A 23,621-nucleotide genomic window follows, 5' to 3' on the forward strand; every position below is an offset into this window, starting at 1 on the left:
GCCGAGTCCCGTGATGGGCAGGCGCAGGCGCAGACGCAACAACCCTATTGGCTGAGTTCTGCGGGCCGGCGCATGCGTAGTGGCCAATGGGACGGGGCCGTGGCGGGCAGGCTCCTGGGGCCGAGGTGGAAGCGGAGCGGCTGCCATGCTGCGCCTCGCGGCCAAGCTGGTGTCCTTCTTCTGGAGGAGGGAGGACATCCCTGAGGAGGAGGCCGGGACACCCAGGCAGGAGCTGTCGGAAGGTAAGGGCTCCAGGGGCGCTCAGCAGGAAGCCCTCGGGCAGGCCTGGGAGGTGGGGCGGGCTGTGACCCTTAGGGTTCTTTTCTACCGTGAGCGCCACCATCGTTCCGTGTGGTTCGAGAACAGGACTTCAGAGGTGTAAGCTTGGCGCTCGCTTCTTGGTTGGTTTGTTTGGTTGGTTTTGGTTTTTCGGGACGGAGTTCCTCTGTGTAACAGCCCTGGCCGTTCTGGAACTCACGCTGTGGACCCCAGGCCGGCCTCGAACTCACCAAGAGAGATGCGCCTGCCTCGGCCTCCCGAGTGCTGGATTCATAAAGGTGTGCGCCATCGGGCCCCGGCGGCCCTCACTTCTTTGACAAACGCAAACGAGTTGTCTCTTTCTTAGAAGTCACCATTTTCTCGGAGAAGCTCTTTGCACGTGTGCCTTGTTACTCTTGGGTCGGTCGGTGCCATTGGCTTCCTCGTACTCCCTCGCCTTCACTGTGCATGATTTTATGCCACGCAAAGTGTCCAGATGTCTCTGCACGTTGCTGCCTGGTGTCTGCCCCCACTGACCTCTCAGAGGTCTGGAAACCTTAATCCCACCACCTCATGCTGTCTTTTCGAAAAGCCATGAAATCATTCCCTTTGGATTCTGGTTACCCTCCCAGGTGCCCAGATACATGCTTGCTGAACATAACTGTGCCTTTCTTGTTTTGTTTGGGAACTCAGGCTCGTGGCTCCCATTTGCTTTCTCCGTCCTCTAAAAGAGTGAAATTTCCTATAAGAGAAGCTAGAAATAACACTTTTAAAAATGGAGTTGTTGAGCACAGCATAATAAAGGGCTTCTGTGTATAAGTAGATGTGCTAATGGGCAAAATGTGACTTGGGGAAATAATGTCATCCTCCCAAAGCAGTGGGTCTCAACCTGTGGGTCGTGACCCCGTTGGACGTTGCATATCAGGTATTTACATTATGGTTCAGAACAGCAGCAAAATGACAGTTATGAAGTAGCAATGGAAATAATTTTATGGTGGGGGGGCTCACCACAACATGAGGAACTGTATTAAAGGGTCTCAGCGTTAGGAAGGACGAGAACCACTGTGGCTTTTAGAAACAGCTTGTGCCTCAGTTTCACAGTGTACTGCCTCCACAAGTGTCACGTGATCTGGGTGCTGGAAATTTTACCAGTGAGAGGTCACAGAAAAGGTGTAGCAAGGACTCCAAGATGGTGGCTGCAGCTCCAGTTCATGATAGGTCACTGAAGGGCCAAGTTTCTGTACTTCCCTTGAAGTAGGATGTGCTTTCCTATGCCTTCAGTGTTGTGTTTGGAACCTTAGTCTCTTAAGGCTGTAGCTATGATGGTGATAAGATGGTAACAAATAGTACATGTCTAGAACTCCCCAGATGTCCATAATGATAATGTACAGGGCACCCTAGCTTGTGCCAGCCACTCAGAAGTCTGCACATGGTATATAGATTCTGTTATTTAATCATCCAACAGCTGTCGTGTAGTGATAGCTACTGATGTCATTTTATAGGTGGTAACTGACATGTGTAATGGTTAAGGACCATGCTCAGGGTTACACTTGGTTGAAGAGCTAGGGTGAGGCCAGGCAAGCAAGTCTGGCTTTGGAGTCAAAGCTCTCCCCACCATGGTCACTACCTGTGCCTCTCAGAACCTAGGGTTCTGTTTCAAAATCACTCCCGAACATAACTCAGGGGCAGCTTCTCAGTTCTCAGATCCAGTTAAGTTCCTGTCCCCATGAATGCTTGTACTTTGCCTTTCTCTGTAGAGTTTAATTGTAGTAGCATTTGAGTTTTTTTTTAAGTGAGTGAGTGAGTGAGTGAGAGAGAGAGAGAGAGAGAGAGAGAGTGCGCGCGCACTCCCCGTATGTATGTGGTATCTACAGAAGAAGGTAACAGATCCTCAGGAGGCTACAGATGGTTATAACCCCCCACCCCCTGTGGGTGCTAGGAACTGAACTTCCGTCCTCTGGAAGAACAGCAAGCACTCTAAGCCACTGAGCCATTCTCTCTGCCCTGGGGTTATCTTTTGTTATTAATATAACGTCTTTGCTCGTTTGTCCCAGGTGATATCAGATTGAAGACTGTGCAGGGTGTTGTGACAAGATATTGCAGTGATTATGGCATGATTGATGATTTGATCTACTTTTCCAACGATGTTGTGACTAGCAAAGTGCTTCTGAATGTTGGACAGGAAGTTATTGCGGTTGTTGAAGAAAACAAAGTGTCAAATGGACTGAAAGCAATCAGGGTAAGTCTTAGTTTGCAAGGAGTAGTCACTCTTGACCCTGAGTCACCACATTTGTTAGCCTCTCAGGCATGGCCTAGCCGAAGAGGGCATGGGAAGTGTGCCTATGAGGGAGAGCTTTTGTTCTTTATAGTGATTTCTGTTTTAAAAAACAAGTGATGGGAATTGCAAATTGAGACATAGAAATATGTAAGTCAGAAAGTAAAGTTTTCCTATAAATTTATGCTAGGACATATACTCTTCAATGGTTTTTAAAATTTTTCTCTAGTGTTTTAAAAACATTGTTTAAAATTATAAAGATTGGTAATCCTAGCACTTGGAAAGTAGAGGCAGGCAGATCTCTGTGATTTCTTGACTGACCTGATCTACATAGTGAGTTTCAGGCCAGCCAAGGCTTCCTGGTGAGACCCTGTCTCAAAAACAGAGACAAAACAATAATAACAAATCATTAGCACAGATGATCAGTAGCTTTTATTCAGCAATTTCCTTTTTTATATAAGAATGGGTCTTTGGTAGTATAAATTCTTGGAGGTAGGACTGATAGATTAAATGATCAAATTAATAACATTGTATCAGCTTGTTTACATGAATGTTAGGATCTGAACTCTGGACCTCATGATAGCACTGTGGGAACTAAGCTCAACTAAGCTATTGCTCCAGCTCTCAAAATCATTGTTGACTTTGTTACATGGTTTCATTTTATGTAGTTACATGTTTAAGTTTTTCAGTTTAATTTGTCTCCTTGACTGTTGATTCCTAAGTATTCTTTTTTTTTTTTTTTTAATGGAATCTTCGTATATAGCCTAAGCTAGCTTTGAGTTCACAATCTTCTGCCTTAGCCATATAGATGCTGGAGTTAAGGTATGTACTACCTTGTCCAGCTTCTTTTTGAAGCTTAAATTTTTTTTTTTTGTATTCTTTATTGCAAGAACATAGAAACAAAACAAATTGTGTGCCTGATACCTTGCCAAATTCAGTTATTAACTTTAACCATTTGAGGACTTTTTTAAAATGTGAAATCTTTAGGAATTTGTACATGCAGGATCCAGCCATCTGTGAACAAAGATAATTTTGATTGTTTTTTAATTTGGATGCCTTTAGTTTCTTTTTCGTACCTGATTGTTTTGGCAAGGACTTTCAGTACAGTGTTGAATAGAAGTGAGACAAGTGGGCGCCCTCGACCGTTTCCAGATTTACAGAGGAAAGCTTTCCACCTTGGCCGTTTCCGGATTACAGAGGGAAGCTTTTCATCTTTAGCACTGGGTTGATGTTACCTGTGTATTTTTCACTTTTAGTCTTCATTATGCTGGAAATTTTTCCTTTTCATTCCTACTTTGTTGTTTGTATTATGAAGGATTGTTGGGTGTTTTTTTGTTTGTTTGTTTTGAGACAGAATCTAACTCTGGCTGTCCTGGAACTTGGTATGTAGACCAGGCTGGCCTCACACTCAAAAAGACCTGCCTGATTCTGCCTCCTAAATGCTAGGATTAAAGTTGTATGCCACTATGCCCAGCCTGGAAAATTTTAATATAAAATTAGTGTGGCATCTGTTTATTGCACAGTGACAATTTTCATAAAGACATTCAAATTTTTGAGTGTTTTTTAAAATGTGTGTATATGGGTGTTTTGTCTGCATGAATGTCTGTGCACCTCGTGTGTGCAGTGCATGAAGAGACCAGAAGAAGGCATCAGATCCCCTGGAACTGGAGTTATAGATGGTTATTAGTTGCTTTGTAGGTGCTGGGAATTGAACCTGGCTCCTCTGAAAAGATCAGTTAGTGCTCTTAACTGCATTTTTATACAATATGCCATATGCTTTGGCCATGTTACATTCCGTCCATCCTTTCTTTCTTCCATATCCCAGAAGGTTTGAATTTTATCAAATGATTTTTATGCATCAATGGAAACAGTCATGTAATTTTTTCTTCATCCTATCAATGTAGTATGTTAACTGAATTTTAAATGTTTAACCACTTCTACATTCTGAGACAAGCCCCATTTGTTGGTGGTGTATATTCCTTATAATATGCCGTTATATTCAGTTTACTAATGTTTTCTTGAATATTTGTATATTTATTCAGAAGAGATTGCTATACAGCTCTGTCTCTAAAAGTGTGTTAAATTCTGACTCCTGTGGTGGTTGGAATTACAGGTGAGGCTTTTAAGGAGTGATTGGCTAATGAGAGCTCATGAGTAGGATTTATGCCCTTATGAAGGACAAGACAGATCCTTAAAAATCCTTCCAGGAGCTAGAGAGATGGCTCAGCAATTAAGGGTGCTTTGTTGCTCCTGTAGGGAACCCTAATTTGGGTCCCAGCACCCAAATCAGCTGGCTTACAATGCTACTCTAGCTCTAACCAATCAGATAGTCTTCTGCCTTCCGTGGGAAATTGCATGGGTGTGTACACACACACACACACACACACACACACCTAAAAGCCAAAAAGATTGGTTGTTTTTTTGTTTTGTTTTGTTTTGAGATGGTATCACTGTGTAGACTTGGTTGACCTGGAACTCACTACACTCACTACATAGACCAGACTGGCCTCTAATAGAGATCTCACCTGCCTCTGCATCCTGAGTGCTGGATTTAAAGCCATGCACTACCACATCCAGCTTAATCTAGGTGTTTGTTTATTTTAACTCGAAACAAAAACAAAAACCTTCAGGTGGCATTTCTGTGAATCAGGAAGCAAATTTTACCAGACACTGATCCATACCGGATCTTGAACTTTTTCTTATTTTCCCTTATAATGATGTAAAGAGTCACTCGTTTGTTTTACAGGTGGAAGCTGTCTCTGATAAATGGGAAGATGATAGCAAAAACTCTTGCAAAGGGTTATCAGACTCCAGCCCCAGAGTGCTGATTGGCTGTGTGACTTCCATGTTGGAAGGTGCTGGTTACATCAACCAGACCACATATTTCTCTCTGGAGAGTGTATGTGAAGGTAGCTAGATGGATTTCTGTTTCATATTTAAAATTAAGTTTTCTGTCGTTTAGTAATTTTTATGGATTAAGTTTGAGTCCATTATGCATGTATTATTTAAAGAGTCATGTTTGGAAATGGCTGCCAGGTGTTGGCCTCACACAGGAGTTCTTGAATGCTGGGTGGACTTTGGATTGTGGTGGTGGTGGTGGTGGGGGGGGGTGTCACGATTTAACTCTTTGTGAGTTCAAAACCAGCCTGCTCTACATAGTAAGTTCCAGAATATCTAGGACTACATAGAGAAACCGTGTCTCAAAAACCTATAATAATAACAATAATAATAGTAATAAAATTTTTAAAGTTAAACACTGCACTTATGTATGCTCCCTCAGACCCTACCCCAAAGACAGAGACATTTGTCCTACCAAGGCAGATAGTTTCCAAAGCTTTCCCATGTCTGCCTGCTCTTCGCTTTTCCAGCCTGATGATTTGGACCATACAGTCCTGTTCCTGGTGCTTGAGGAAAGCATTAGCAGAGGGTGGCGAGGAGAGAGCTGGCAATGCACTTTGCCTGGTGCTCAAAATGGTGAAGCCATGCTCTGAACCCATGACTTTTGTGGGGTCACACCTCAGCTGCAGCCAGGGGCGGCCAGAGTTTGTGCCATTACACATCTGAGAAGAGGTGTTAAATTTAAATACTTTTGATCAGCATTTTGATAGTTTAATCACCAATGCTGGGGATGCTGCTTTCCTTAAATACACAGTACGAAATTATATTAAGGATCAATTTAGAAATTTGGCCCTAATTCCAAGACAAATTAACTTAACATTTTTTCTTTCTTTTTTGTTTTGTTTTGAGAGAGAGTTTCTCTGTGTAGCTTTGGAGTCTGTCCTGGAACTCACTCTGTAGACCAGGCAAGCCTAGAACTCACAGAGGTCTGCTGACCTCTGCTGGGGTTAAAGGCATGTGTAACTGTGTGGTCATAGCACCGGTGTGTGAGTTCACTCGGGTCTGTGGAATGAAGACTCAGAGGCATCTTAAGAATGAATCCAGCCTTTCTTGGCTGCAGGGGGGTCCAGCCTTGAAGGACTGAAGCGCTTTCCCTTCACCTAGGGCATTTTTATTAACTCTCTATTTACAGTTTAGCCAGTTAATTTCCGTACCTTAAATGCAATCTAAAAGGAGCTCCCAGAGACCAAATGCCTAGTACAAATTATTTTATCAGGTACCATGGTCTTCTGGGTTTCCTGAACCAAGTTTTGCATAGGCTTTTGATCCTTGGGGGACTCTCTGATCCTTGACTCTCAAACAAGATTCACATAGGGTGATAAGAGAAACAAAAGGTGTGGTTAAACAAAGGAAGGATTAGGGCTAGGTGCTAGTCTCTGGAACCAGGCCAGGAGCTCAGCAAGAGTGCTCCACAGGCATGCACAAAAGCTGGCTAACTTAACATTTTTTTGAGGCAGTATCTCACTATATAGCCTTGGCTGACCTAGAACTCACTATGTAGACCAGGCTGGCCTTGAACTCATCAAGATCTGCCTTCCCCTGCCTCCCAAATGGTAAGAGTAAGGTATGTACCACCAAGCCTGGGCCATTTGACACTTATTTATGGAGCTCAAGCTAGCACCTCACATAGCAGTTTTTAAGGTCATGCATTCTAACTGGGATGGCTACTATTTACTGTCAAGTTGGCTGAACTTAAAGTCACCTAAGGGGCACACCACTGGGCAGAGAAGAACACACACTCTGAATGTGGGCAGCTCTATTATGTAGGCTGGGGTCCCAGGCTGAATCGACAGGGAAGAAGGACCAGCATTCTCTTCTCTTTGCTTCCTCAGAGTGGACGACATGGTGTGAGCAGCCACCTCACATTCTAGCCACCACCACTAGGGTTGCTCTCAATGCCATCCCTTCTTCCTTCAAACTGTGGCCCCAAAAAACTTTCCTTGTAAGTTGGTTTTCTTAAGCATTTTGTCACAGCAATAAGGTAAATAACTAATAACAGAAAATTGTACTGAGAAGCAGGAATATTGCTTTGAGAAACCTGACCCTAAGGTTCTTAGGCCTTTGGAAGTTGTTTGCAGGAGAAGGGTGGAAGAGTTTGGAACTTTAGGCTAGAGAAGCCTGAGAATGCTATACAGCGTTATGGGCCATTCTGGTGGGAATATGGAAGACTGGAATGGAACATGAAGTCTCAGCTCATGAGATTTCAGAAAGGACTGAGGACTGTACTGGGAATTTGACTACAAGCTATCTGTGTTACATTCCAGCAGATTTGGAACGTTCCTGCCCATGTCCTCAAAACTTGAGTAAGACTAAATTCAAACGCAGTGGACTAAGTTGTTTGGTGGAGAACATTTCAAGACAGTACAGTATTCAGCTGTGGCATGGTTACTGTTTACTACTCTTAGATTTATAGTGAGGTTGAGCAGAAGAATCAGTGTGAGTGTGGTTGAAGTTGCAGGTGAGGCAAATGCCAAGAAAGTAGCTGAACTCTTAAAAATACTGGCAGCTTTAAAACTTGTCACTGGGACACTAGAAAGGTCCTGATGGCAAGAGTTCGCCTAACATAGGTAAAAAGGAGAGTACGGAACTGAGAATGCCACACAGGTTCTGTGCTTCCCAGCATTTGCCTATGGAAGTGTTTCCCTGGACTCAGCCACTTTAGCTATGGTGGAAAGGAACCAAACTACATCTTAAACTGGAAACAGAACTTGACAATGCCGTCCTTACGGTGCTGGTTTTTCAGTCATGCAAAATGCAAGCATGGACTATTACTGAGGTTTGCACCAAAGTTCCAGAAAGCCTTTGAGGCCAGTGTGTGGCAGGTTTGGATTTCCTGGAAGAAGGCCCTGAGAAATGGCGTGAATTGGTGAGAGTGAAGACTAAATCCATAATGGAGACCCCAAAATGTCCAACAAAGAAAGCTTCAGGCATAGAGTAGAGCTGGTCCAAGCTCTGTAGGCAGCAGAACTAAATGGGCAAGATACCAAGGCTATTGGAGCCCCAAATTAGTCCGTTGTAAAGCCCCAGGGGGTAGACATAGAACTTTGGAAGTTAACATTTGCCTTAATGGGTTTCAGTCTTGCTTTGGTTCAATCTTTCTTTTCTATGCCTCCATTTCTCTCTTTTGAAATAGGATGTATACTGTGTCCATTGTATATTAGAAGTATGTAACTTGATTTTTGTTTGTTGTTATTACAGAGACTCACATTTACAAGTTTGCCTGAATGTTAGTAGATTCTCTGGTTGGTTTTAAGGAGTTTTGACACTTTAGGGACTTTTGAAATTGGAATGGGTGTATTTTGTATTATGAGATACTGTGTGCCTTTGAGGGTCAGAGGTGGAATGTTATGATTTTGGGTGTCAAGTTGACAACAGATATACTTGTAGTGGTTAATATTTACTGTCCACTTGACTGGATTTAGCACCACACAGGAAATACCTCTGGGCATGATCTGTGGAGAGATCTAACCAAGGAGGGAAGACCCACCTTCCATGTGGACAGCATTCACTCTGTGGACTGGGCCCCACCAGTCTTCATCTTCTCTGACCCTGAGTGGGTGCAGTGTGACAGCTGCCTTGTGGTCTTGCCACTGTTAGGGCTGCTCTCCCACCACACCCTCTTTGTCTTTGTGGACTGTGCTCTCAAACTGAGTGACATTGAACCTCCTTCCGTAAATTACTCTTGTCAGGCAGCTTGTTAGCATAACAAGAAAAGTGCTACACTTCCGGGAGGGGGCTACCCACCACCCCCACATTTCCCCAGAGTGCTTTTAGGTGGGAGCAGCAGGAAGTATTAGATAGAAGGATTTAGAGTGTTGAGATTAACAGATAGAAAATACAGGATAGCCTCAAGAGGGCCTGGAACCTATTCCAACGGGCCCTGACTGTCTCTGCCCCAGGGTATTTATAGAAACACCAAGGGGTGGAGCAGAAGACCTCCCCCCAGCACAGCCAAGTGTAGACCATCTCAGACACCTGCACTCAGGCCCGTGGTCCTAATCATCCTCTCTATACAGACCTGCTGGGTAAAGCCACTAGGAAACCTGAAAATGGGCTCCCACACTACACTAACACAGTACAATTAAAAACAGACTAATTTGGTTGGGCATGTCTGTGTGTGCACACGTGTGCATGAACACAAGTGCACATGCTCTCGAGTATGATGTATGTATGGTGCATGGGGAGGTCATCGGGGCCCTTCCTTGGTTGCTGTTCACTTTTTTTTTTTTTTTTTTTTTTTTGAGACAATTCAGCCCAGACTCACCATTTGGCTAGAACAGCTGGCCAGTGAGTTGCAGGGATCTGACTGTCTCCACTCCTCCAGCACTGCAATTACATATATGTACTACCACACCTAGAGTTTATGTGATTCTGGGATTTTAACTCAGGTCATCATGTGTGTGCGGTCTTCCCAGCCCAGGTTCTTTGGGGTTTTATTCTGGACTTGTTTTTTATTGTTGTTTTGTTTTGTCTTTTGAGACAGGGTCTCACTGTGTAGCCCTGGCTGTCCTTGAACTCACAGCTATACCTGCCTCTGCCTTCTGAGTGCTGGGACTTAAGGTGTGTACCACCACACCTGGTTAAAAATATTTTGATATGACAAAATATAGAGAGTAGATTTAATGGGTGGGGATCTGAGATGACAGGCTTGACTTGAGAGTGACCATACTGGGTTCTTTGCTCTCTTAGAGCAGCAATTCTCAACCTGTGGGTTGTGACCCTACAGGGTCACATATCAGATATTTACATTATGATTCATAACAGTAGCAAAATTACAGTTATGAAGTAGCAATGAGATGATTTTATGGTTGGGGTCACCACAACATGAGGAACTGTGTTAAAGGGTCACAGCATTAGGAAGGTTGAGAACCACTGTCTTAGAGGCTGGAGGATGGTTGATACCCAAAACTCTGCTCCATTTAACTAATGTGAGAGCATGCATTGTTTCAGGGTTAGGTGGATACATGAATTGGATCATGACAGAAATGAGGAAAGATGGACCAGATATTATTTCAATGTGTCATAACCTCAGAGTACACTGCACATTTGAATGTTATTGAAGTTTTCTCTTTGGCTGTTCAGGTTTCCACCCATGCAAGGGAGACTGGGTAGAGGCTGAGTACTGGATCAGGCCAGGGACATGGAGCAGCGAGGCAATCTCAGTGAAGCCACTGCGGTACAAGCGTGTGGACCAGGTAATGTGCTGACGAGTGAGTGGTTCCTGAGTTTCTGCTACAGCTGCCCAGGGATTCTCCTTGATGATTCTTGTAGATAAAACTCAATCCTAGTCTGTGTTTCATTAAAGAAGTAGAAGTGGGGCTGGAGCGATGGCTCAGTGGTTAAGAGTACTGGCTGTTCTTCCAGAGGACCTAGGCTTGATGCCTAGCACCTACATGATGGCTCACAACTGTCTGTGAACTCCAGTTCCAGGGGATCCAATGCATGCCCTCTTTTAGTGTCCCAAGGGCCCTGCATACACATGGTGCAAAGACATTCAGGCAAAGCACCTGTACACAGAAAATAAATATTTTTTCAAAAAGGAAGTAGAGGCAGCAGCATGCTTGTGTGCTTAAAGTCTGACTTACAGCCTGCACCTGGATGTGTTAAAGGTGTTCTAGGACAAAGCATATACGTGAGGAATTGTGGGTCTTGAGCTTCCTTGTCAGCTGACGGTTTAGGGAATGACATGAGTTGTGGAAACATTGAGTTTGCACTGGGGTGAGGTGGATGCATGAACTGGACCATAACAGAGCATTTGGGGAAAGATGTCAGCTACCACTACATACCTCTTTGTTAGCCTGAAAACTCCTAGGCTCTTGTGCATCTGTGTTGTACTGGACTTTACTGGCTTCACAAGGCCAGACGGGGTTAGTCAGAGTCAGAGAAGCCAGGGTTGAGAACTGTTCCTTGTCCATATACACTTTGAAGCAATATCCAGCACTGCACTTGCAGGTTTGCATTTCCAGCCTGTGTGGGAGGAATGGGGTGATAGAGGACAGCATCTTCTTCAGCCTGGATTCCCTGAAGCTACCGGAAGGGTACACACCAAGGAGACACGACATTGTCAATGCTGTGGTGGTGGAGAGCAGCCAGTCATGCTACATCTGGAGAGCACTGTGCATGACCCCCGTGAAGAGGTGGTACCCAAACTATTCTTCTTTGGAAATAAAAAGGCCAATTTTAAGTGTATTTATAAGCGTTGTAGTCAAATACTGCCTAACATTTCAGTCATTCATGACTGCTTACATGACGCTTTTCCCATAAGGTCATACCACCAGGCTGACAAGATGGCTCAGCAGTTAAAAGTACTTGTTGCCAAGGCTTTACAGCCTGAGTTCAATCCCTAGAACTAGCATACTAGGAGAGAACTGACTCCACAAGTTGTCCTCTGACTTCCATGTGATCCATAGCATTACACACACACACACACGCGAAAGAGAGAGACAGAGAGAGAGAATAAGAGAAAGGTAGATTTAAAATTTTTCTCAATGATTGTATCACATAGTGACATTGTGGCCTGCTTAGGTCTTTGCAAGTATAGTATGATATTGACATAAGCATAAAATAACCTAACAACCCATTTCTCAGAACGTATTCCTGTTTTTAGCATGCATGACTGTACTTTATTAAGCCAGAATAGGTGAAATTCCAGGACCTGAATTTACTGCTGGTTAAGAAGAGTCCTCTGTCTTTGTGGTTGAGTGATGATAGAATTCCAAGGGTCTCTTTTTGTTTGCTTTTTAAACAGGGTCTCTTTATTATATAGCTCTAGATGTCCTGGAATTCTCTATGTATATCAGCCTGGTCTTAAACTCACAGAGATCTACCTAGCTCTGCCTCCTTTTAGGTATGTCCCACTATGCTCAGCCCCAAGAGTCCCTTAATCCTTACTCTTTTGGTAGTGATTGTCTTCATCCATTTTCTGTTGCTGATAACACATTACCATAGACTGGGTAAGGTACAAGAGAATGAGGTTTATTTGGGCTCACTGCTTGGGTCCACAATCAAGGGCTGCATCTAATGATGGGGCTCCCTATGTCCAGCCTCAGTGCTAAGGATTGATGCCAGGACCTTGTGTGTGCTGGAAAAAATGCTCTACCCACTGAGCTATACCCCCAAATCCAGAAATGGCCTTCTGGCCAGCAAAGTCCTGAGGTAGCATGAAGTATCACATGTTAATAGAACCCTAATCAAATTGGTTTATATAGCAGACCCACTGGAGATAACCCATTACTCCATTAAACATATGGGTTTAATCTATTCATGAGGACAGAGCCCTACTCAGCCCTCAGAAGTGCTGTCTGGTCCCACCTCTTTGTTTCTTTGCTTTGTTTTGTTTGGGGAGGGGCAGCATCCCACCTCTTCATAGTAGAGATTAAATTTCAGCATGAGTTTTGTAAGGGACAAATCATATTCAAATCATAGTAGTGGTTGTCATTTTATAATTTTATTTATTCTTTATTTTCTGTTATCCTATTTTCTTTGACAGGGTCTCATCTTAAGGCAGCCTCAAACTTACTATGTAGCTGAGGATGGCCTTGAATGATACTCTTGCCTCTATCTCCTAAAACCTGGAATTGAGAGGTATATACACTCATACTGTTTGTGCAGTTCTAGGCATTGAATCCAGAGCTTTGTGCATACTAAGTAAGCACTCTACCCACTGAGCTACATCTCTAGCCCAACCTTTTTTTTTTGTTTTGTTTTTGGAGACAGGGTTTCTCAGTATAGCTTTGCACCTTTCCTTGTAGCCCAGGCGGGCCTCGAACTCAGAGATCCGAATGCCTCTGCCTCCCGAGTGCTGGGATTAAAGGCGTGCATCACCATTGCCTGGCCTCTAGCCCAATTTTTATATGAAGTTCATTGTTGTTGACTTTTTTGTTAGTTTTAGACAGTGTCTCACTATATGGCCCTAGTTGGCCTGTAACTTCCTGTATAGACCAAGCTGGCCTTGAACTCAAAAAGATCTGCCTGCCTTTGCCTCTCAACTTCTGGAACTAAAGGTATGTACCAGCATGTCTAACATCATTTTTTTGTTTTGTGTCTGTTGTCCTTTCATTATTAAATATATATATTGAGGGTTGGAGAGTTGGCTCAGTAATTAAAAGCACTTGTTTTTGCAGAGGACTGAGCACCCTATGGCAGATCACAACTATCTGTAACTCCAGTCCCAGGGAATCTTATATCTTCCTCTGACCTCTCTGAGCACCTGGCACACATGTAATGCACATACAGTCACACAGGCAAAACACTCATACATGTAGATATAGTCAGAAGTTTTCCTGTGTCCCGCCCATCCAAAGCCGCTCAGACAAGTAAACACAACAAACTTTATGGCCTAATGGTTCAGGCTTCTCACTAGCTAGCTCCTGTAATTTAACCCATTTCTGTTAATCTGTAAGTTGTCATATGGCCATGGCTTACCAGTATTTTTACATCTTGCTTTTCCTGGCAGCAGCTGGCATCTCTTCTCTCTCTTCTTCTTCCTGTCTATCTGCTTGAATTTCCTGTCTGCCTCTAAGCTGCCTTGCCTTAGGCCAGTACAGCGTTATTTATCAACCAATCAGAACAACACATATTCACAGCATTCAGAAAGACATCCCACAGCACATAGAAAATAAAAAATTATATGTGTGTGTGTATGTGTTTTATATATATGTATGTATATATATATGTATATGTATATATGTATATGTATGTGTGTATATATATATATAAATGTAGTAGGTTATTTTGTTGTTGTTATTACCTTTTTTTGTTTGTTTTCAAGACAGGGTTTCTCTGTGTAGTTTTGGAGCCTGTTCTGGATCTTGCTCTGTAGACCAGGCTGGCCTGGAACTCAACAGAGATCCACCTGCCTCTGCTTCCCGAGTGCTGGGATTAAAGATGTGTGCCATCATTGCCTGATGTAGTAGGTTCTTACAGTGACTGGAAATCCTGTGTCTGGGTTTTTTGTTTGTGCTTTATTTGCGGCGGTGTGTTCCCCATTTCTGCTTTGTGTGTGGCAGCTGTACCTCTGCCTGCTGGGCTTCCTTGTCTTCTGTTGCCCTTAGCAATCACCACTTGTGGGCTCCTTAGTTGTCTTTCATTATTCTACTCACTGTCTCATCTCCTCAATAAAATGCCAGGTCTGAGTAGGAAAGTGCTTTTTCTCCTTTCTGCCCCACATCTAGCACCTATCCTGGTGTCTGATGAGACAGCTCTGCCCCACATAAGCCGATGGGCAGCAGTTTTCTGATGGAGTGTGGAGGGTGGACTGATGCCACATCTTCTTCCTGCTGGAAGATACTGTCTTTGTCTACTTGGAGCCCAGTTCTCTTATTCATGGGACCCTGCTTACCTTCTGGAAGAAGAAGCAAAACATGGCTCTCAACTTCTGTCAGCATATTCATCTGTAGAACCCTGGAGTACAGAATAAGGCAGTCATCTGGTTTACTGACTGGGAACCCACCTTCATGTCTTGATGGGCCTCAGCTCTGTGTCTGTGACTCGGTCTCCATACTCTGATATTCTTCTCCATGGGGTTGGGGACAACGCCCATGTATGACCAGTGGGTCTCACTGACTCCATGGATGTCATAGCCACTTGAAGGACATATCTCCTTCACTCCATACGTTGCCCCAATTCTTCTCCTAAGGCCATACATTTTGTTGTTGTCATTGTGTTATGTTTAGTTTAGTTTTGTAGTAAGGGCTTGTTATGTCACCCAGGCGGGTCTATAACTAGCAATCCTTCTGTCTTAGCTCCCTGAGTACTACAATTCATGCTGAACCACATGTCCAGCCACCATGAATTCTTGAAATTGTTTCTGCTCTATGGCATGCCCATTCTATCATGATCATGGAGTGGAAGCTGCTGGGTCTAAGGAGCCAGAGCATAATGCCCATTCCCATGCTTGGGTCACAAAGCATGTGGACATAAAGAAGCAAAGGACTCCTTTTTGAGAGAAAGAAGTTTCTTATTTTCTGAAGAACGGAACTTCCCCTTGAATTGTTTTCACATACAGTCAGATACTGTTTAATAATGGATATATGTTCTGAGAAATGTATTACTTGGTCAGGCAGCTTAGTGATTGTGCATATATCAATTATATAAGCATATTGCTATAGGCTACCTGTTATGCTACCGTGCCAAATACTGCAGGCTGTTGTAACATAGTGCTATTGTACATCTAGACAAATACAAGTATAGAAAAGAATGAAACATTTAGGCAGTGGGAATTTTCATCTCCATCTTAAACTTACAAGACCGGTGTTAAGTATGCAGTCCACTATAAAGGAAATATAGTCATACAGCCTTTAACTGTACTTAAAAGCAAAGAAAATAATACTCCAAATACAAGTTCAGGAAATCTCTGACTGCAAGGCCCTGTGTGTGCCTCCTCCCTCCAATGTCCATCCTTTGTGGTCTTGGAGGCAGTGGAGAGCAGGAATCTCAGCACTGTGAGTTCTATGGGAGTAGGTCAGATGCCACCTGTTTCACTCCTTGCCTTTAGCCTTTGGGGGATTTGTGATGCTCTTTTGTGAGGTGACTGGAGAAATTGTGGGACTTTAGAATACCTGGCTGGCCTCTGTATCATGTTATCAGGCACTTGGTCTCCAGGGAGGTGGGAGGAAGGTGGGGAAGGTCAGCAGCGCTGCAGGGAGGTCTCAGCACCTTGACACTGGTGTTTTCTTCAGAGATGCTGCCACTCTTGGTGAGGCCCCCCAGGAGCCCTATGGAGCCCTCTTACTGAAAAACAAAGGTGGTATTGAAGTTACAAGAATGACCAGCTTTGGAACATTGAAGGAAGGAGAAAGCAAGGCATTGGTGATCTGGATAGAGTAAGTACGCCCTGGAGTTTCAGGTAAAGGGGCCGTACAAGTTGCTTTTAAACTCTGACTTGAAGATATTCTGTAGAAACAACTGTATGGTGCCTGTTTATTTTTCCCTGTAAACAGTCTCAGCCCTTGGGCTGAAGAGTTGTTGCCTCACTAGGCACAGGCCTTTGCTATGCAGACCTGGAAACCTAAATTCAGCCTTCCAAACCTAAATGAAGGAAGAAGCAGAGAACTGATTCCCTGAGTTACTCTCCAGCCTCTACAAGCACACCCTGAGACACGTGCACACCCACGTATTGGATGAATGAATGATTGGGTGAATTAATGAATATTAAAATGAAATTTCACCTCAAGCCAGTATGGTGACTCATGCCTATAACACCAGCAAATGGGGAGGCAGAGGCAGGAGAATTACTGCAAGTTCAAGGCTGGTGTGCATAACAAGACTATATCACCCTTCCACAAATTTTGCTCTAAAATGTCCTTCAAACTTAACATTGTAAAGATATTTGAAGGCATTCCTCACTACGTTGAATTGTGTGGGTTTAGTTGACTGTGATGTCTGAGCTCTGAAGACCTGACACAGTCCATGGTCTTTTTTCTTTTTTCCAGGAATAAAGGAAAGATTTCTCAGGACCTCATCAGTTGCAGACTGGCTGGCTGGGATAAAGTGCAACAGTTTAGATTTGAGGCACAGGGCAGAGGCCAGGCCTGCTCAGGGGAGGCTGCTGTTTCTGTTCCTGAGGGTGAAAATGTTAATTTATTGAATCATCACAGAGAAAACAAAACTGATGAGACGCCAGAGAGCCATCTGAGCAACACAGAAATCTCTCCAGGTAGATGGTGCAGCTGCTGCTCCATAAGGTCCAGGAACTGAGCTGGCCTTGTGGCCAGTGAGTTAGAGAGTCTGCCCTAGGACCTGGCAACACTTGGTGCCTGAACTCTTTTTAATTTGGATACTTGTGCTCCTGCAGTCTTGGGGCTGGGAGAAGGACAGAAACAGCTTGACACAGACCAGCATGTGCTTTAGGATACAGGCAGTCCTCAGCTAGGAGATGGCCAGGGCCAGAGACCTTTCCCTAGTCCTGGCTGGTCCTGTAGGTACATCCTCCTCCCCTGCTTCCCTGTTCTGTTAGCCACCTACAAAAGTTGATGTGTGTGTGTACACATTGATTTCCAACATTGTTAGGAATAAGTTACCTTCCCCCACTAATTGTTGGTTTAAATGTCATTTCCCAGATGACTGTGCTTGTGAAGAAGAAAGTAGAGAAAAAGGAAACACATCAAAGAAACAGGAGCCTGAACCTGGGGGCCTCATTCCTCCAGGGGAGAAAACTTGCATTGTGGTTACATGTGATGCCAAGTATGTGCTTGGGGCTAGGAAGAGCTTCCTGTGGGGTACTGGTTCATGTTTCTCCCATGGGTCATCTGTGATGCTTATATAATTTTTTCCCCTTTGAGACAGGGTTTCTCTGTGTAGCCTGTCCTGAAACTCACTCTGTAGACCAGGCTCTTGAACTCGGAGATCTGCCTGCCTCTTACCCCCTAGTGCTAAGATTAAAGGCGTGTACCACTACTACCTGGATATGTTGTATATTTTTAAAGCATTCATTCCTGTCTCTGATGGAACCAAATCACAAAGACAAGTATTGATCCAGAAAATGTCCACCCAGAATAGGACCCACACTCCTCTTCAGCAGACAACCTGACTCCATCTTTACAAAGAAAGTAGTGGTCATGACCCATTTAGATGTAAGCTCCTTCTGCTTTTGAGCCCTTCTGATGGTAGCCATCTTGAGCTCATTTTCACTGTGTCCTGGTGTCCCCAGGATCTCAGTCCATCTACACCCCTCTTCTTGTCCTCTGGGCATCTTGTCAAGACTTTAGAGTGAACAAGAGGTGGAAGGAAAGGAGGGCACAGCCTAGACGGGAAGTCCCACCTCCATTCCCCAGCCTTTCACTCAGCTCTCCTTTCCTGCTCTCCCTCCTCATGCCCCACTACCATTCTGGCTGCTCAAAAGCATGTAGTCACCAAGGTTGACATTTGGGTCCAGGCTTCCTTCCCATCGACAGTCATTTAAATCTTTCTGATCTGACGATCTTGCTTCAAACCCATCAGATTGTAGGTGAGTCACCCATGTAAATGAGACAGCTTAGCTGAGTTTTAGCCATGGCATAACAGGAATAATTAGGTTGAGAAAGCTATAGTTATAAGCAGAGGTTAGTATGCACAGCATAACCTTGTTAGAGTCACAGCTGGAAATGAGCAATCAAGTAAGAACGGTGCCATTTTAGTCACACAGTTAGAAGTCTTACTTGAATTTGGGAATACTGAAAATGTTTTCCCTGTTAAATTTCAGAATTACAGAAAGTTCTGTTTTAAGCACCTGAATTTATCTTGATGTATTAGTTACTTTACCTGTTGCCATAATAAAATACCTGGAAAAATCAACAACTTAGGAAATAAATGGTTCATTTTGGCTCACAGTTCTAAGTTATAATCTAGCAGGGTGTGGTAGCACAGGCCTTTGATCCCAGCACTCGGGAGTCAGAGGCAGGCAGATCTCTGAGTTTGAGGCCAGCCTGGTCTACAGAGTGAGTTCCAGGATAGCCAGAGCTACACAGAGAAACCCTGTCTCCAACAAAACAATAAAGTATGTCTCCATAGCAGCAGGAAGGAGCTTTCGGCAGCATCAGCCCGAATGCTCTATTTGAAGACTTCTCTGCTTAATGAATAAGTCTATTATCTTTAAAATCAGTTTTACTCAAGTTCTCAGGGTAGAGGCAGAATAAAGACAGATTCTTAGCCATAATATCACATAAACGGCCTCTAGCCCACTTCCTGATGGAGGGTCTTTGATCCACTTTGAAATTTCATCAACCAAGCCTCCATGTTTTTCTCTGCATTTTTGTCTTCCATCCCACCTGAATGGCCCATTAAGTCCTGCTTCCAGCATGCTAGGGATTTTCTAGCCCTAAGTATCAAAATCTTCCACATTCCAGCCACAAAAATTTCTGAAGGCCTAGGAGTCACACATTTATCACAGCATTGGCCCACTTCTCAGTACCAATTTTCTTCTATGTTACCTACTTTTCTGTTGCTATGATTAAAAAATACCCCAATGAAAGCAACTTAAGGGAAATATGGTTTGTTTTGGTTCACAGTTCAGGGTTCCAGTCCATCGTGGCAGAAGAACCTTGCATGCACAAAACAGAGCAGTAAGGCCTGTGCTCAGCTTGCTTCTCCTTTTTATCTGCTTCACAATCTCATCCCAGGAAATGGAGACACAGTCAGCAAGTTTTCCTACCTCGGTTCATCTAACCAAGAAGAGTGTCTATAGGCATACCCAGAGGGCTATCTCCATAGTGGTTCTAGACCTTAACCACACTGACACTTGGGATTAACCATCATACTTGGAAAATACTATATTTCTTGCTTTATAAAGTAAACTTTCCTGTGTTAAAAAAAATTAAGAAGTCAGCTTGGCTGATACTTACAGCTTTACAACTTCCTTAAATACTGAAAGGGAAATCAGATTGAATCTGCCTCATTCATAACTAAGACTAAATTTTTTTTTTTTTCTTTTTCAAGAAACCCTGGCCGTTGCAAGGAGCTCCTTCTGCTGTGTTTCTCCAACTTTCTTATTGGGCGGCATCTTGAAGTGAATGTCGTGAGTGGTGAAGAGGCATTAATAGCTGTGCGTGAGCCATTTTCTTGGAAAAAGCCTAAAAGTTCCCAAACATTAGTGTCTGCAAAGACTACAGTTGTTGTGACCACGCAGAAGAGGTACTATGCAATTACTGTGTGGTTTTCTGTCTGTTAGCTTTATATGTTATGGAAAGGCAGTGGTGTCAGCCGTCACCCTAGCTAAGGAGGTGACAAGGGCAAGGCTGGTGTTTGAGCCTTTTTCCGTGACTGGTCTTGGGGCAGGATGCATTCCCTTGAACTGGTAAGGGCAGGGTCTGTGTCTGTTACCTCCAGTGTCCATGCAGACCGGGCCCTGTGCACCCTTCGGCTCTGCTTTTCCTTGGCAGATCCTGGGGCCACTTTGCAACCAGGAGGGTGTAGCTCTTGGCTCCTGCCATCCGCTCCTGGGCAGGACTGGCTCTGATGCCCCTGCTGCACCATTAGCAGCGGCTCTGTGCCATACTGGCTGGTGTGGTTATTAGAGCAGTTCCCAGAATTGCTGGATAGCTTGTATTGGGCCCAAGATTGCTTGGTCACTGGAAGTCTTTTGGAAGATCTGATACCATTCAAGAATGAAAACAGTGACTTGAGCATAGAAAGTTTGTGAACGACCTGGTTACTGCCTGGGTTGGGTCCAGGGTCCATTTGCTCTTGTCTGAAGTAAACAAAGCAATAAAACTTCCAAGAAACACATTTCTTCTAAGTTTAATCAAAAAAAAAAAAAAAAAATGGGACCTGCGTGTGAGTGTTAAATGGCGTTGTCCTGGGTGCGGAAGACACTGCTGCGTCCTTGTCACTACTGAGGGTTTGAGTCAGGTGCTGCCCACAGCCCATCAGGGCAAGACTATTATTTCTCTAATACTGGAAAATTCTGGATTTCAGATCATGTTAACCCAGTAACAGTCTAAGACAAAGGATGATGGACTTCTACCAAATTGTAGACTGAAAGGAGAATGTATTAGCAGACAGTATTATGGCATTGCTGAACTTGTCGTTGACCATTGTTTGGAAGGCAGCTGTGGACACCATGCTTCTTTAGACCATTGTTTGAATCACAGCACTGCGACCAAGAAGCTGTGTGGCCTTGGGAAAGTTTCTTGACCTCTCTGTGCCTTAACTTCATTTGTAAGTGATAGTCTCTCCCTCATGTGGTTTGAGGAGTAAATGGTGTAGAGCACATGAAATGCACAGTTTCCTGGCACAGAGCAGTAGTAAGTGCTGATGGTTCTTGGTCACTTCTAGGGTGTGCCTAGGGGAAAAGCCCAGAAAGGGAGTGAGATGTTAGCATGTCTGTAGTGACTGGGTGAGAAGTATGAGAGCAAATACTCTGGTTTACACACCGTCCAATTAGAGCTGGTCCAAGAGAAAGCTCATGTACAAGTGTTCGAATACCCTGCTGACTGTTTCTGGGGGAGTATTAGCACATCCATGTATGAGAGTTCCTCTAGAGCAGTGGTTCCCACCCTTCCTCATGCTGCGACCCTTTAATACAGTTCCTCATGGAGTGGTGACCCCCAACCACAAAATCATTTTTATGGCTAATTTATAACTGTAATTTTGCTATTGTTATGCATTATAATGTAAATATCGTTGTTTTCTTTCTTTCTTTCTTTTTTTTTTTTGGTGTTTTTGCCTGTATGTACGTCTGTGTGAGGGTGTTGGATCTTGGGACTACAGACAGTTGTGAGCTGCCGTGTGGCTGCTGGGAATCGAACCTGGATCCTCTGGAAGAGCAGTTAGTGCTATTAACTGCTGAGCCATCTCTCCAGCCCCATATATTTGTGATTTCTAATGGTCTTAGGCAACTCCTGTGAAAGGGTTTTCAATCCCCAAAGGGGTCTGGACCCACAGATTGAGAACATGTGCTAGACTAAGGCCATTGGTTCCTGGCAGTCTGGGCAGTGCTATCTCCTGCCTGCACGGTGACTTCCGGGGTCAGTCAAGCCCAGTGCGCAGTCATGCTCCTGTTTTAGCTGTCAGGTGGGGTCATGTATTGCATAGACCTCTTCAAAACTTGTTGTTTTTGCTGCTGTTTGCCTTTTGAAACAGAGTTTCCCCGTGTAACCCTGGCTGTCCTGGAACTCACTCTGTACACCAGACTGGTCTCGAACACACAGATCTCCCTGCCTCTGCCTTCCAAGTGATGGGATTAAAGGTGTGCACCACTACACCTAGCTCTCTTTAATTTTTTAAAAATATGTGTATAAAATAATGGGTTTCTTTGCAATATTTTTAAACGTACAGATAACTATACCTTGATAATATCTACCTACTCATCGTCCATCCTTATTCCACTCTCTTCCAATAGTCTGCTGCTGCTTTCACATTTGTATTTCTTTTTTCCTTCTCCATTTAGACCCTTTCCCGCACACACAGTCTCCTTTCTACCGTCACAGGGTATGTGTGTGTTTACAAATGTGTATTCTACATAAGAGAGAAAATTACATATAAGAGAAACTTTTCCTTCTTTAGCCTGGCTTCCTCCCTCCCTCCCTCCCTCCCTCCCTCCCTCCCTCCCTCCTTCCTTCCCTTTTCTTTCTTGACGGTCTCCAGTTCATCCAGTTTCCACACATAACTGTTTTCCTTTTTATGGATGAATACAACTCTTGTATGAATATATATCACACTCTGCATTCAACTGTTGCTGGATGTCTGGACTGATCCATAACTTAGCTGTTGAGGGCAATAAACATGAATGTTGAAGTAAGTGGTGTGTTGTTTTGGAATCCTTTAGACATGGGCCTGGGGCAGCTCCTGGGGTAGTTCTATACTGACCTCCTTAGTGGCTGCTCCACCTCACAGTACCACATTGTATAGTTCCCACATCTCACTGGCTTTCTCTGTCCTCTATTGTCATCAAGATAGTGAGATGGAGTCTCTGAGCAATTTAATTTGCATTTTTCATGTTCATTAGCCATTTGTATTTCTTTTGAGAACTGTTTAATTAATTTGCCCAAATATTGATTGGCCGGATGGTTTGAGTTTTTATTTTGTTGTTTGATTAGTTGGTTGGTTGGTTGGTTGGTTGGTTTTTCAAGACAGGGTTTCTCTGTGTAGTTTTGGTGCCTGTCCTGGATCTTGCTCTATAGACCACCAGGCTGGCCTTGAACTCACAAAGATCCACCTGGCTCTGCCTCCCAAATGCTCAGATTAAAAGCGTGCACCACTGCCACCCAGCATTGTTGTTGTTGTTTTTATGGCTGGTATTTGAGTTGGGTTTTTTTGGTTTTGTTTTATTTTGGTTTTTTTTTTTTTTAATAGATTCTAGATTTGTTGTTGTTTTGTTTTCGAGACAGTTTCTCTGTGTAGCTTTGGTGTATGTCCTGGAACTCGCTCTGTAGACCAGGCTGGTCTGGAACTCACAGAGATTCGCCTGCCTCTGCCTCCTGAGTGCTGGGATTAAAGTGTGCCACCACCACCCAGCTCGATTATAGATTTTAATTCCTTGTCAGTTGGTAACGTTTTGCAGGATGTCCCTTCACTCTGGTTGTTTCTTCTGCTGTATGAAAGCTTTTAATTCCACGTAACTCTATCAAGTATTGCTACTATTTACTGAGCTATTGTAGTCACAGGCACAGGAAACCTTGCCAGTGCCTGTATCTTGAAATGCAGATCCAGAGTTGTGGGTCTTACGTTAGGGTTTGTCTTAGGGTTTTTATTGCTGTAAAGAGACACAATGACC

General features: G+C 43.8%; 1 protein-coding gene across 5 annotated transcripts in view; it reads left to right on the plus strand.

Annotated features, from left to right (window-relative positions):
* Nucleotides 1–23: 23 nt before the first annotated feature.
* The window catches only part of Mov10l1 (Mov10 like RNA helicase 1), a 73,100-nt gene continuing 49,502 nt past the window's right edge, over nt 24–23,621 (plus strand). For 2 of the 5 annotated variants that reach the window (XM_042264632.2, XM_042264633.2), the window contains exons 1-9: nt 24–242; nt 2,313–2,497; nt 5,280–5,442; nt 10,514–10,626; nt 11,384–11,568; nt 16,111–16,254; nt 16,864–17,087; nt 17,491–17,614; nt 19,844–20,038. In XM_042264632.2, the coding sequence (XP_042120566.2) occupies nt 146–242; nt 2,313–2,497; nt 5,280–5,442; nt 10,514–10,626; nt 11,384–11,568; nt 16,111–16,254; nt 16,864–17,087; nt 17,491–17,614; nt 19,844–20,038 (1,430 nt within the window). In that variant the 5' untranslated portion in view covers nt 24–145. Of the gene's footprint in view, nt 243–2,312; nt 2,498–5,279; nt 5,443–10,513; nt 10,627–11,383; nt 11,569–16,110; nt 16,255–16,863; nt 17,088–17,490; nt 17,615–19,843; nt 20,039–20,848; nt 21,065–23,621 lie in introns of those variants that run through there. The other 3 variants (XM_076556556.1, XM_076556557.1, XM_076556558.1) reach the window with 2 other exon arrangements.

This window comes from Peromyscus maniculatus, chromosome 20, assembly GCF_049852395.1.
Source record: "Peromyscus maniculatus bairdii isolate BWxNUB_F1_BW_parent chromosome 20, HU_Pman_BW_mat_3.1, whole genome shotgun sequence".
NCBI classification, from domain to species: Eukaryota; Metazoa; Chordata; class Mammalia; order Rodentia; family Cricetidae; genus Peromyscus; species Peromyscus maniculatus.